At 37.0% G+C, this 15,890-nt stretch overlaps 1 protein-coding gene across 2 annotated transcripts in view; it reads left to right on the top strand.

Annotated features, from left to right (window-relative positions):
- Positions 1 to 2,550: 2,550 nt before the first annotated feature.
- The window catches only part of LOC139726728 (DENN domain-containing protein 1B-like), an 89,791-nt gene continuing 76,451 nt past the window's right edge, over positions 2,551 to 15,890 (top strand). For both annotated transcript variants that reach the window (XM_071637723.1, XM_071637722.1), the window contains exon 1: positions 2,551 to 2,661. In XM_071637723.1, coding sequence (XP_071493824.1) covers positions 2,645 to 2,661 — 17 coding nt within the window. In that variant the 5' untranslated portion in view covers positions 2,551 to 2,644. The remainder of the gene's footprint in view (positions 2,662 to 15,890) is intronic.

Below are 15,890 nucleotides of genomic sequence, written 5' to 3'. Positions count from 1 at the left end.
CTTTTTTTTTTTTTTGCTTGTTAGCTCATGAAACCCGGAAGTGGGCCCCCACACTTTTGAAAACACTGCGCCGGCCCTGAATATAACCACGATCATGGCAATAATGGTGCAGCAAGATCATAAATCATCCTTCTCATCATCATCATCATCATCATCATCATCATCATCATCATCATCAATACCACGCATCGTTAGTCTACATAAATGATATCATTTTGCAATTATTAAAACATAGTAAAAGTTTCTCGCGAAAAAAACCCGACAAATTGTCAAGGAAAAGGTCAAATTGCAATGCCGAAATATGTGGAAAATATTGTCCTGATATATGCCTGTACCAATATATGGGAAAAGGCTAAAATGTATTAAAATAAACCCTGCGTATCGAAGCTATAAAGAATTTGGGAGAGAAATGGTGGCTCCTTTTACATGCAAAGATACTTTCTAAAACTAGTACGTTGTTAGAGAATTCGAATTTGTCGTGGTGTTCAGTTATCACTGTCATTCCCACGAAAGTATCCTTATTCCTTTTTCACAAGAACGTCCATAGAAATATTGTCTATTACCTTCTGGTGACAACCGCGTATAGATGCAGGATAATTAAATTCCCATTGCTACCTGTGCGGTAACAACATTCTGTAAAGGAGTGTTTGAATAAGAACGATATAATTACGGACATGACAGCATCCTGGATTATTGTGAAGAATGTTATTAGGATTAATGTTACTTGTGTCGGAAATCATATCTGGATTTGTATATAGATCTAGATAGGTCATCGAGTAATGGTCACAGCTGCAGAGCGGCCCGATATTGTTAAAGTGAGTAAGAGAGCCCCATATCTCGAATGCAAACTAAAGAAAAGAAGAAATTTTACTCACCTCTTCAAGAAAATTGTTGAATCACATGGCTACAAATATTCGCAACTGGCTCTCAAGGACTATTGAAAGAAAGCAAAATGAAAATCTGTTCCATATTCCGGTTCGTATAAACAAAAGGCGTTTTCACATCAGCCCGATAAAAATCCAAGCTCGAGATATTTTTTAATTTCCCAAGTCAGAAAATAGCGCGCTATTTTGAAACATCAGGCTGATGTGAAAACGCCTAAAGAGAGTGAAACAAAAGATCGTATCCAGGCTCTGTAGAAATATCAATTATCTCGTCGTATATGTCATCCTATAGAGCCCGTTAAAGAATCAATACCATGAGAAAAAAAAATGAAGTTCTGGTTTATCATGAATGCACGATGCTATAACATTTACATGGATTTATCATCGTTTATGAGTTGTTGGATCGGGTTTTGTTTTGTTTTGTTTTGTTTTGTTGTTTTGTTTTTACGAGAAAAATGAAATGTAGTTCTGAAAAGAGATGAATAAGGCGTATCTAGACGCATCATGCAATCTCATGTGCATTCTCTCGTTTTTGTTGTAATTCTCCCACCGTATTATAGTGAATAAACCAATACCGAATAGCTTAATTAAACGATAACGGTCCGCACCCTAGGTACTAGTTAGTGGAGCTTGTTCGTAACGACTTAAAGTTTCAACATTCGCATAGTAGAAACAACTTAAATGCTCACAATGAATCTGCTGTGTCTATGATTATTCGAAGCTGCTATATTATATATTTTTTCTCTCTCTCTTCAATGAAACGGGTCCCTTGCTTGTTCCCATTAGTGTTAAACTCCATACATCTGACTTCTGAAGATGACGATACTTAAGTAGGCGTCACACTGCCACAGAACCAAGCAAAGATGGGCACACGATAAAAAAAATGTTCGAATATAATTATGATCATGACAATGATAATGAGAAGTGATGAAACGAGGAAGTAGCGATTAATAAGACTATAACTTATTCGTTCAAGAAAACGTGATATTAATTAACTGACAACGAGTACGATAAGATATGCACTTTTTGTATTCTTCCACTTGTCCATACGTAATCGTGGAATATTTCTGCAAATTGTCAGTGTTTCGCAATCATCTGAACTATTTTCAAGACAGCAATCATGATAGGTTTTGTATTTCAATTTATTTATTCATTTTATCTATTTACTTATTTATTTATTCATTCGTTCATCATTCATTCATTCATGCATTCATTCATCCATTCATTCATCCATTCATTCATGCAGCATTCATTCATTCATTCATGCATTCATTCATCATTCATTCATTCATTCATTCATTCATTTATTCATTTATGTATGAATTATTTATTTCTGGATCTGGATCAGTACGCTGCTAGAACCTGTTTATTCATTTATTCATCCATTCATTTATTTATTCATTTACTTATCTATTCATTTATTCATTTATTTGTTGTTCTTTATTTTTTATTTTGAAAATTAGGCGAGTTCGGTTCATAAAGCAGAATTCATCGCAATTTGTCATCACAGAGTTTGACTACTAGTATACTGACAGTCACCGGTAGATGGCGTCCTGTTCAAAACAATCAGTAACATTCACTCTGCCTACGCTCGTCGGTCCACCACACCACCTCCACAGCCAGCGCAGCGGCTAGCGAGCTACAGCTTCGCGTTCTACGTAGAAGGTAACATCTGTGCGAGCTGCAGTGTACATATAACATACCGGAAGTGCTAAGTAGTTATTTATGTCTTCGCATTTCTCACTGTCATCTCGAGAAACATGGGTAGTCGTTTAAAGTGAGTACAAATAATTGTGTTATTGCTCGAAAGTTTTAATGATGTGATTTTCTGTGTGAAACTAATCAACTGTTGGTTGAAATTTGTTCTACCATGCATGTACGAGAAGTGTGCAGTAGTGTCTGACTAACTGTTCATTGTCACTCGGTTTTTCTCCCTACAGACTTTACAGTACATAAAGTGTGAATACTAAAATAGTGCAGTGGTCTATGACTATGGTCGTGGTAGTAATGATTGCCGCAGTGCAGTATCACATGATGATGACTCCTTATAGTCATTAGATTACATAGTAGTAGTACCTCCTTGTATAGACCAGGATCGAGGGAAAGCTAGAAGAGTCGAGTGGTGATAGTTGTTTGTCACAGATATGTGCATTCTTCCTCCACCTGTTCGATTTATCACTCGAGGACGATGTACATTCTGTTAGCTGTTGAGTGTTGTCAGTGTTGAAATTTTGATGTATGAAATATTGGTCGCATTAGTCTGCACTTACCACACGGCTTACAATTGACCGAAAGATCAGTCTGTATCTGGTCATCAGGGATATGTTCCACGGAGACTTCATGCGGCTTCACGGAATCCCCTTCTACGGAGGAGAGTGATAACGTCCAAAAAATAAAAAATCCTCTGGACAGACGGATACCTTTCTGTCTAACATACACTTAATGGAATGATGGAGGAAGACTATTTATTGACTTGACATCAGTGCAATACATTATATGTCAGGGATCCATATGACAATACCTGGTACTTATTGTGTGCCTCACTGCCCTGTCATAAATCTTGACTAGGTTGTGGTTCTACATATACAGCATGTACCTGCAGTTGTACAGATGTGCAGTCTTGACAAGTGGTGTAAATTTACTGTACCATAGTAGACTAGGCTAGATTTATGTTAGACCCTTATTTATGTCTACAGCTCTTAAACTTGCATGACAAAGTAACTCATTGTGTAGTCATTTCAAATACTAAACGCAGGTCATCTCTCAAGACTCTAGAGCTCTAGCACTAGACTGTAGACACACAAATGTGTATTCTGCCTTCAGAAGTGGCTTACAACAGTCATCAACATTTAATCATTGAACATATACAGTTGTAGTTGCCATGTACACATGCATGATGTACACTGTACATGCAATGTTAATTCAACTACTTTAGTACACTGACTTTCCACAATTTGGAGAAGACATACAATGGTGTATTAGTTCCAGTACTTACAATGTCAGCATACACATACACGGAATATGTATTGTTTGGCCTTTGTCTAATTCTTTACAAAGTATTATTATGTGATACATTAATCATTATATCATTTTATAGTATTGTTTGACAAATGATATCAATAGAATTAATGTAATAATAATGTTGATATCATACTGTTGACTTCATCAAAGTATTTACCATTCAGATAAATATGTTTAAATTGTAAACAATGGATACGTTAATGTACAATTATAACAACACAATCAATATCACAATCATTCCGTTTGTATGTAACATTACATACATACACTATGCACTGACAGTGACTGACTACATTCAGTGATCAGTGGCAGATCCAGAGGGGGGCGCAACCGGCGCACGCCTCCCCTTTATTTTTTGTTAAAAACAAAAGAAATAAAATGAAAAAAATGAAATGAAAACCAGAACTGGCACCAAAAAATATTAGTTACACCCCCCTTTACAGAATTCCTGGATCTGCCCCTGGTGATGGCATCCTCCCATTCCTGTGTGCAAGACATTAATGTGCTGAGGGAGAACAATTTATGTAATTGAATTTGCGTGATAATGATAATTTAACTGTACAGTTTTATTCAGAAAATTAAAAACAAAAACAACAGCATTAACATTCATTATAGCACAAGTAAGAAACGTCATGAAATCACATTTGATAATCTCTTGCTGTGGCATATTACAATGTGAAATAGTCTTTCCCAAGTTGTATATGGCTTCAATCAGGACATTCATGTAGGGTACATCGATGCTCCATTGTATTGCGACAATTTTATTGTGCACATGAAATGCACCAACAATTGTAAGATCCACTAGACATATTTGTAGGTAAACATTAATGAAACGGAAGGATGATCCATTCTACATCAAATCATGTTTTGAATACAAGTCTGTCAAAATGTGATCCATTCTAGCATTTGGAGTGAGTGGAAATCCCTATGGAGATGTGAATCATGGACTGGTTTGAGCACTTTAAGCAAACCCACTTGAAAAACAAACAAATAAATATATATTTTTTTACCATTAGTCTTGTATACTGTATGCGCCAAATATTTTGCGAGGTTTTTATTTTCACGAATTTTGCAAGTCGGGTGCTATTCGCAAAATTAAAGGCACGCGAAAATATTGACTCTGATCCCGATCTGAATATGACGTACGCGTGTACACTTCTCCATTCAGTACAGGAGTCTACGATTACGAAGCTAACCACTCGCAAAATAGTCGGGAATTCCCGATTCACAAAAAATTAGACTCGCGAAATATATGCCGTATACAGTATTTTACAAACAGTGTGTATTTGTGATGTATGAAGCATGATGAGTCCCACCAACACGCTGTATATGTTTTAATGTTGTGGACTTCCAAGCATGTTGCTGCCAGTAAGATATCCAGCCAGTACAGTACGGTACAAATACATGTAGTATGCCCTGTGCCATGCCTGTCTTGAGCTGAGCCCTAGCAAGAACAGTAGTGTACTGATCTTGTAGAAGTGTGTGGATGTACATAGCATCCAGTTGAGTGCACAGGCAGCAGGGTACAAAACGTTATGCGAAATAAGTTGATAAGGATGGTACAACATTTGGCATTAAGTGATTTTTAGAAGAGAATAGAGAAGAGAGCTTTGATTGACGTACAAAATGTAATATTATTAAAATAACCTGCAGGTGAAAAATTATTTGATGTACAACACATATTTGTTCATGATTATCAAAATACATTAATTGTATGAGTTTCTGGAACATTGTTTCTGCTGTAAATAAGCATAGGATATTCACAAATTAATACTCACGCTGCCCCTGCAGATGGGGAGCCAGTTAGCTGACATGATCATTACGCTGAAGGGGTGGTGCCCTGAGATAGATGTGTAAAACCTCATTTCTTTTTCCATGCTTGACAGAGACTTGGTATTTCTGTGGTACACATGATTTATTTTGTGATTTTTTTTTATTTGATTTGATATGACTGAGAGATCCAAAACAGAGCAATCCTAATAAAAGATGGGACCTACATTTTATTAGGATCGCTTTGTTTTACTTTGTTTTTGGATGTCTCAGCCATTCCAAAACCAATCTAATAACCTTTGAATTCCTCTTAGAATGGCATGCTCTGTATAATTTTGTAAGTGTTTTTCTAGTATCTCGCAAAAAATTATACAGTATGCCCAATCCTCATTTCCACCAATACTATACCATCCCTTTAAACACTTGGTGGGCCACCAGAACTTTATATATCCTTTCTGAAAAAGTGATGGCATCGGACCACCGCTAATGTTGAGCCCTGCATGTACATTGCAGACCTGCTCAATATCTGCCTTGAGCTCTTCTTTTTCAAAACTGAAAATGACTGAATGGTCTAACATTAGATTTAAAGGGACTGTACAGTATTGGTTGAGGTGAGGATTCAGCTGGTAATGTTTTGCAAGATATTTAGAAGCCACTCTATGAAATGTTAAAGAGCATACCATTGTAAGGGGAATCAAAAGTCTATTTGATGAAAATTGGTTTTGAAATGAGTGAGATTATATCTAAAAACAAGGTGAAACAAAGAGATCCTAATAAAAGTTGTGGCCTGTCAATTTTATTAATATCGCTTTTTTGGATATCTCAGCCATTTCAAGGCCAATTTTCATCAAATAAACATTGAATACTTCTTGAAATTACAAGTTCTTTTATGTCTCATAAGAGGTTTCTCATTGTCTCACCAAAAATGTTATAAACCTGAATCCTCACCTCAACCAGTACTGTAAGTCCCTTTGATAATTCTAGATGTGAAAAAGAAAGAAAGAAAGGACTTAAAACGATTGTTTTTTTTGTGTGTAAAAAGAAAGAAAAAAGGAAACCAAAACATTCTGAGAATTCATTGGAAACATACAAATCACAAGAGAACCATGTCATGGTGTACAGACAACAGCTCAGTTTTCAGGTGATGCTACAGAAACATACAAATCACAAGAGAACCATGTCATGGTGTACAGACAACAGCTCAGTTTTCAGGTGATACTACAGAAACATACAGTGTATACTGTGCATAGTACAGTTTCCCTATCTGTGACTTTTCATTCTTTGTAATATATTGTACCTGTACATCTGCCACAAAGGGTGCCAGAGACATTGATTGTTCCTTTTTTATATAATACTATAAATATTTTCTTTTCCCATTTCATTTGTGTGTGTACAAACAGTATGACTCAGTCTTGGTACACTTTAGTGGTGGAATGACACACAACAATACAGTCCAGCGCACAGTGTGGTCATTTCACATTCATCTGTTGTGCTGACAAATGAAATGGGGAATGGATTTCCCTGTTGTTCTGAGTCATTCCAGCGTGAAATGAACACTGACAGACAAATCCGTCAACCCTCCCTGTAAAATTGTAATATACATACAGTATTAACTGCAGTCAATATCCAAGATAATTCAAAAACAAACAAACAACAACAAACAAACAGACCCAAGGTAACATAGATTTAAGCTTGTTTGTGTATCCACATTGCGCTGGATATGAATGGGAATGCCAGGTACTCTTATAGTGAATAGTTTGAGTTGATTTTTCATGTCGTATGCCTTTATTGATTTGTGTGTGTTGGTTTTGGTTTCATTTTGTTTTGTTGTGGTTTTAAGTGCACAGTAAAAAGCATTACGTTTTACAATGTAATGGTCTAGCTGTATCAATGCTCATTTAAACTTTTCACAAACCATCCTGTCGAAAGTCCTTCCCATTTTTTCTTTCAGTCAAAGTTTATGGCATAAAATGTGTTCTAAATCTTCAAAGATTTTGTGCTGGGTTAGTATTATTGTTAATGTTTAATTCCAGCTAGGAGATTGTGCTAAAAAACAAATAAACTTTAAATAAAATGGACAGTATGTTTATACTCTCCGTAACATGCAAAAAGCACTACATAATACTGAACAGTGGGTGTACATGTGCTTTGAACTGACGTCAGACAATATGCATACCTTACAAGACTCTGTGTTTACAGTAATCAATGAGCTGATGTTTATTACATCGTAGTCCAGGTAATTTACAATCATAGCCCTACCTGTAGGTGACCATTACTGCCATGCATTCCTCCATGGTTACCCAGCAATGGTTATAGTCGGCTATTAAGTTCTAATAATGTTTGTTCATCAAATATTGGCCTTGAGGCTTGGATGGTCAGTAGCCGGGGTATTGTAGTACTAATTAACATTTAATGTGAGGACAATTGAATGATACCTAGATATTTAGTGCCCCATAGGCTTGAACTGTACTTGCGTATTTCCATCAGCGTGCATTATGCTTCGGCTTTTATGATACCAGGTACCTAGCTTTTTTGTCCCTTCTAGCCGAAGGGGGCAGCATTATGTAACATGATGTCTTTCAGTTGTCTGTCTCTGGCTCTGTTTGTGCCCCAGATCTCATTAACTCAGTAGATTTTCTTGGCACTTGGCCCAAATGCTCTAAATGCTGATATTTTTCGCATGCAGATCCATTTATGAATGGCAGTTGATCAGGCATTTTGGTATGTTGTTAATTTCGCCCTTAGTGGTCTTCTCGTTATAATGATAACTGGGAAAAAACAACAACATAGAACAAACATTCAGAAGAAAGTGGGACTTCTCAAACAAACTGTTTTGTTATTGAAACATTGTTTGATTCATGATCAAATCTCACAGAAAAAATACTTTGGTATATTTGGTACTTTGTAAATCAGACTGAAGATGTCATTGCCAGTCATATCGTCAGTTATGATAGCTACAGTGGAGCAATGTATTGGAAGAAAGGATGAACTACTTGTGTATATACAAAACAACTCCTATCACTGGACAATTGCCTCATTGACATGACAGAATTTTTTTGAAAAGGCCAAATTTCAGGGTCAAGGTCTGTAAAATTTAGAGGACATTTGTCAATTTCTGCTATCCGTCTGCTAGGGCAGTCCTGTAGAAAAATGTAATTTAATATCCTGGACAGGAATATATTTGGATATAATTCTATGTGCAAAGATAGTCAGAGGTCAATCCTGAGGGTCTATCCATAATCTACAATGGATCAATGACATGCAAATGAAGGGCCATGCACAATGATATTGCAGTGTTGTGTCATTCCAGTAAATTGTATGCTGTTTTTGCATCGCTCAAGTACATACTGTTTGTGTTTCTTGATTCCAGGCCATGGATGTTTTCATTGCTAAAGTGCTCCGCACTCTCGGGTATCCTAGCTGATAAAGTCTGTGATTTATAAGCTCTTGATCTTTGTATCGTAGGTACAGGATTCTGGAATGTTGACAAATCTATTGTCCATCTGGAAGAATGAAAAAAAAAAAGGATTTTCATTGGAATTTACTTTCATCCACTATTTGCTCTGTCATGTCAATATGAGTCTAAAAACATGACTTGTACAATGCAGACAACACAAATTGTGTATTTGCCAACATGCAAGTGTCATCGTATCTGAGGGTTTACACAATGTAGTGTCTTTTCATTTTCTGTATTATAATCCTAATGGTTGATGCTATTGGCAAGATTGTGTGCACACCACAATAATATCTGATGTTTGAGTGGTGCATACTGTACAGCATTTCTCTCCCTTTTCTCATTTCTTGTACCTTCCTGGAGCGGAACTCGCAAAGGTAGCATTACGCGTGCCCCAGTGACTGCATGCATTTTACAGATCGCTGCCTAACATGCATTTTAGCTGCCGTGTTGGCAGGGAGAGAAAAAAAGAAGAGAAATCATGATTTTGTTGTACATTCTGTAAAGGACATAGACGTCACACATGAAGGGTGTGTTGAAGCAGAGATCCGAATCACATTCAGTGCTGTATACATACCTAATCTCGGAGAGCAGTGCAGTGCACCCTTGTGTATATTATATGATAATTATGCACAAAAGTAGCAGAGCAGAATGGCATATTCCAAAGGGAATACCTCCATCTGTAGCCTATCTTCATTATCCTTGAATGATAGCACACCAAAGAACCACAGTAAAATGTGTAAAATGTGTAATGTATGGGGGTATGTATAGTGTAGGTATGTGCATGAAAATACTCCAGACTAATTGTGATTATGACACTGATACAAATTAGAGTGATTGGTATCATGCAACACCTGAAAAGATTCTAGCTATCCGATTGGTCGATTGCTCATCATGTGACATGCAGTCAAAAGTACTATTGCATGCTGTTGCTGTTGAGCCGACCAATTTTTGTCTACAGAACAAAAATGGATATTGCATGACTGATGTCAATAATTTACAGCAGCGCCTCACTCCTGTGCTTAATAGGCTCATGATCAACTCATACGTTGTAATTCTTACACCATTGCCCGCCTCTGATGTCACCTTTGCTGCATGTGCTCAATCAGTTACCTGTACAAGCCTGCATTCAGTCACTCATTTTACTCTCAACAATTTCAACCAATCACTTTTGCATGTGATGGACAACTCTACTGTTGTGCGCCTCTGATACCATGTACAACCATTCACGCGTAACAAAAATAATGGTTGTCATTTCTATACTACAATGTACAATCAAGAATCGGTGTGGACCACATGCGCTGACGTCCAAGGTGTTGTATAAAACAAATAGTGTATGGTCTTTACTCATGCAGTGGAACAAGATTTTACACTCCACGAAAGATGAGGCACACTTTTCAACTCAGCTTCGCCTCTTGAATAAAGTGCCTCACCTTTCACCTCGTACGAAATCTTGTTCCATTTCACTTGTGACTTTTCCCTATTTGTATACCGTCCTTTTGTTGCACCTTTGGGAGGACACAAATTTGCTTTGATGTGAAGATCACCTTTGAGGAACAGGTGCGAGGGTACTTAATATCCATCTGGTATCCTGTGAACATCGTCATAAAATGGACACCATCCATTAAATCCTGATGGACTGCTTGGTGACTGGACATGATCTCTAAGACCCCGTTTACAGTGAGTGAAAAGGCCAGGCTCAGTCCGGGCTCAGCCCGGGTTTCCTTTCACTGTAAACGCTCAAAAGGCCAAATGCGGTCCTAAAACGGCCGCGCATTTGGCCAAGCTGTGGAGGTAGTCTTGGCCTGGCCTTTTCTCGCTGTAAACGCAAACTGGGCCAAATGCGGTACCAAATTGCGATCGGCGCGCTCCCAATAGTAATCGTTTGTTTACAAGCAGAGCGCCACTGCGACAAAATATTGAAAGGTTTGAATTAAAAGCCCTGGTCGAGCCCTCCACTGTAAACGGACAAAATTGCGGGGCCGAGTATCGCAATTGAGGCCGGCCCATGTGTAAACAGGGTCTATGAGGAGCGTCATTGCTCAAGCCGGCCCCGACGCTCATGTGTAAATGGTCCACAAAGCAGCCTTGGGCTGGCCTCGGGCCGGCAACGAAAAGCAGGACTCGGGCCGCCTTTCGTAACAGGGGTCCATGTCATCTTGTGGAAATGCAGTACTTCTCAATCATATCCTATCACAAATTCTAGCAGCATTAACAGCATATTTTGTAGGTGCCACTGTGCAAAGTTCTGAATTCCCCGTGTACCTAATTGGGCAAGTAGGATTAAAGAGAGAGAGAGAGAGCACAGGAACCAAAGAAGAACCTTTCCCAACTTCACTAATGTCTTATAGAGCAAATGATCATAAGCATGAGTGAAATGCTGAGAAAAAAAAGGTACTCATTTATTTTTTTAAACACAGCAATTACAGTGATTTATCACTATCATAAAAAGAAAAGTAGAAGAGGAGGCATAGTGTTTAAGAACATTTACAATATGAGAAATGTTAGGCTTCAATATTTAAATCCATTATTACAAACATGGAAAAAACATGGACCCAAGGAGTGTCAGGGCAGAGTTTCAATCATGAAATCTGCTTATCTGAATAGCATCAGAGACTTGGAAGTGAAATTCAACAAAATATTGAGACTCTGCTGCTGAAGCATAAGATCAAATTCTATGATTTACAACATTGTACAAATAGTATATTGTACAAGATATGTCTTATATGTCACTTCATCAGACTTTATGGCTGATTGGGATTTTTATGACAGGGCAAAAATTTTTTGAGCAAAATCTTATAAAGGGAGAGGTTAAAAAAAGGTGAAGGTTGATTGAAAAAATTTCACATTCAACACACACAAATGAATAGGTTTATACCCATACAATTTTGTATTTCACAAAACATGTATGGCTATTTAAAGGCTCTGATTACTACAGGCCTAATATTGACATGTATTCTACTCTTACCTGCCGGGGAAATGTCTGGCAGATTATGTATGTATGTCTAGCAGTCAAGTCCAATGTTTATTGTTTTCATATAATGCAAGTATTTTCAAAGTATCATGTATATTTTTCTGAAATGACAGGTAGGTAGAATGTAGGTTTACATACTAGATAATGTGGATCTATAGCATAAGACTTTGTAGGATGAAATCTAGTATGAAGATTGAAGGTTGTGTGTACATGAATGATCAGTAAGGTCAGGGTCAAATTTTAGACTTTCACTTTCTGTTTTAATAGTGAATGACAAAACTTTACTTTCTTGTGAACATCAAATTTGGTGTCACACCAAGATAAAGGTAGAGGGAAATACTCTGATGAAAATGTGGACAGATTACTACAATTGTATGACAGATGGAATCCAGCTCTGTTGCCGTGCAAAACTCTTGTACTGTTGAAAGCTCACCAAACTTTGATATTGCATTGTTTTTATGATATAATGGGGTACATGTACAGTATTTGCAGGCGAACAGTACACTTTGGTATTAAATGGCTCAAAAACTGTGAGGTTTGAAAGGTGTTGTAAGGTCAAAGTTTCGCAAGTGCTCATTCACCCACATCCTGTTGCTAAAAATTACTACCTGATGGGGTAGACTTTGATCTGACAAAGTTTGGACACCTCTGGAGCTTCCGCAGCACAACCGATCCTAGTATTAAAAAAGTATGTGTTGTTCGCAATCCATGGGGCTTGCTTGTATATGAACATGTACAAACTGTAGGTGCAATAAAATATGCATGCATAAACCATAGCACCGTGAATCACAGTGTGTACATTTTGTATACATGTCTTTAATGCAAGTTTCTAGAGTGTCACAAAGCAATCACGAAGAGTTTTAGTGTGTGAGCACATCAGAAGTCTTTGGCTGCGTTTTCTTATCAACTTTCCCCTGTTTAAACGGCTTTCAGAAGCCGTTTCCAAAGCCCTTCAGAAAGGGCTTCCAAAATAGTTGCGTTTATCAACTCTTCGCGAACACGATAACTGGCCTGTCACTGCACAGCTGCATTGCGCAATTCGACCCGAGGAGAAGAGGTCATATAAGGCGTGCATTGTTCATAACTGCAGTACAATACTACAAAGCCGTTTCAAAACAGCTTTGCGTTTATCAACTTCAAAAGGCTTTTACAAACAGGTTTCTGAAAACCTGTTTAGGAAACCTGTTTGGAAAGCCACAAATTTGCGGCTTTCGAAAAGGCTTTCCGAAAGGGCTTTCAAAACAGCTTTGCGTTTATCAACTCGTAAAAATTCCTTGAAAGCTGTTTGGAAAACCTGTTTCTGCTGAGAAAAAGAGTTGATAAACGCACCCATAGTCAGTAATTACACACAAATGGACACAGCGATTGAATAATTTAGTAAGTGATTTCGTTTAATCTCCTTTGTGTTCTGTTGAGCCTTTTTTTTTTTGAGTGGGGGTAATTAGATGTAACTTCTAGTGGTTTTGCAGGAACGTGTCTTTTAGTACTTCACTTGCGCTGACACATATTCAAAAACAATGATAAATGTTAGCCACATTTTTGACTTATCATTGGTAATATCTACATTGTAGTGTATTCTTGTATACAAAGCTCAGTTAAAGTGCATTGACAGTTCACAAGCACAAACACACCCACACAATTAAAAAAAAAAATCTTTGAGTCTGTTCTATGTCAGTGTAGATTATATTCCACATATTACACAGAGACCACATACAAAGCAGAAATTTGTAATTGTGCAAGAAATATATGATGTACATGTAGACCATACATGGAAAAGTAGGCCTATGTAGAGTGTATGTACACTGATGTACACTGTACTGCATACTATGTACTTGTACTTTGTATTTATATGCATAATATGTTTATTGGTATTTAAGGCAGCATTCACTTCTTGCAAACTCCAATCTCCCTTTAAAAAAAATGACCCTACAAAGTATTTCTTCAATGTCGTACCCTTGTAAGAAGGAAATGCCAGTTCAGTGCTCATTTTTAATGTGGAGCAAAATGAACTGTTGATTTCGCTTTAGTAAAACTTTAATTAACCTCCGAGTCTATTAAAATCTCATTAGCGGACACCTGCTCCCTTCCGATGTGCTTCTCAAGAAGTGCTGTGTTTCATCCAGGAATATTTCTGATTGAGCAGTCTCCGACTCGTTCATACAGTCTACATGTACATGCATCCGTTCTTCTCAGGTTGTGTGAGCCCCAAAATGAGATTCCCATGCAAGGGTTAGCTGCCCTTTACATCGAAGTACAGCTTGTATATTACAGACTGTGTGCGCCCTTGGATGCATGTGATAAGGTTTGTTCTCAAAGACTACTTGACTATAGGGCTCACACCTGTAAATATAATGGAATATCCCTGACCGCATCACAAAATTGTACCAAAGATACTAAAATAAATGAAGAAAAAAAATTAAAAATCAGAAAAGGCAGTTTGGCAGAAAATGAATAGCTGTAGATATTGAGTATGAATTCAATGTACAAACTGCATTTTGGTTGGAAGATGAAGACTTTTCTCATGGAATTTGAAGGGACTATATTTGTTTCGGTGCATGTACAGAAAGTATGTGATTTTTTTTTAGTTAAAATAACTTGTAGTCTGGCTTTGCGAACCCTTGGACAGAGTTTGAGCCAAAGAACTTCCCTTGGAAATTTGATGGATGAAAGGGTATACCCCACTTTTTCAGCTTACTGAAGATGAAACACCTCATTTCTCCCAGCTATTTTACAGAATTTTTTGAATTTTGAATTTTAACACATGTCTTTATGTGAATTATTTACATGTGTGAGCCCCATAAACTCTCCCAGAATGTAATGACAAGTGTAAAGTGAAAAAGGAGATCTTTATATATAATATATAGGACTGAAGTGTAGTAAATATTTTCAGGTAAATTTTCAGGTTCAATTAAAGACTTTACACAAAACCAGCCTAATTTTTTTTTTGATAATCCAAGGGTTAATGAATGGGTGTCACAGATTGTTTGTCTTGGGTGTGAGATACTTTGAAGTTTTGTATTTTCACCAGAGAAATTGTATACTTTGCTCTTCCAGGATATCTAAGAAACATTCTGTGTAATGAATATTCATTATATTCAATAGATTTTATTCAGAGAAAGCATGAAGGATGTTTAGAATGAATCAGGATAACATCCTCAATATTTAGTTTTATATATATATATATATATGTTTAGAGTTTATTTTTGAGCCAGAAAGTTGTTGAGAGGGACTGCCTAAACACAAAGTGAAGAGTCTTTAAAGGACAAGTTCACCTTCATAAACATAAGGATTGAGAGAATGTAGCAATATTAGTAGAACACATCAGTGAAAGTTTGAGGAAAATCAGACAATCCGTTCAAAAGTTATGAATTTTTGAAGTTTTTGTGCAGTAACCGCTGGATGAGAAGACTACTCCAGTGTATGAATAACTTAGATGTCACATGCGTACAACAGTATAAGGAAAATATAAAGAGAATTTCACAAAATGCCATCTTTTGAAAAAAGTACACATTCCCCTGACTCGTTACCGACAAATGTTATGGGTAATATTATTCCCCCTGCCTTTAGAAAGAGGCAAGTCAAGAGCTCTTTTATTATGCGAAAAAAGTGAAAATATGTTGAATTTTCTTTTACATTTTCTTTATACTGTTGCACGCATATGACTCACAAGCTGTAGTAGTCTCCTCATCCAGCGGTTCCAACACAAAAATTTTAAAAATTCATAACTTTTGCATCGATTGTCCAATTTTCCTCAAACTTTCACTGATGTGTTCTACTAATATTGTTG

This window comes from Diadema antillarum, unplaced genomic scaffold (genome assembly GCF_040938485.1).
Source record: "Diadema antillarum isolate AM-2024a unplaced genomic scaffold, OU_Dant_1.0 seq00000097_RagTag, whole genome shotgun sequence".
Classification (NCBI taxonomy): domain Eukaryota; kingdom Metazoa; phylum Echinodermata; class Echinoidea; order Diadematoida; family Diadematidae; genus Diadema; species Diadema antillarum.
The sequence above is the reverse complement of the archived record's forward strand: the minus strand, read 5'-3'. Positions and strand labels throughout refer to the sequence as shown.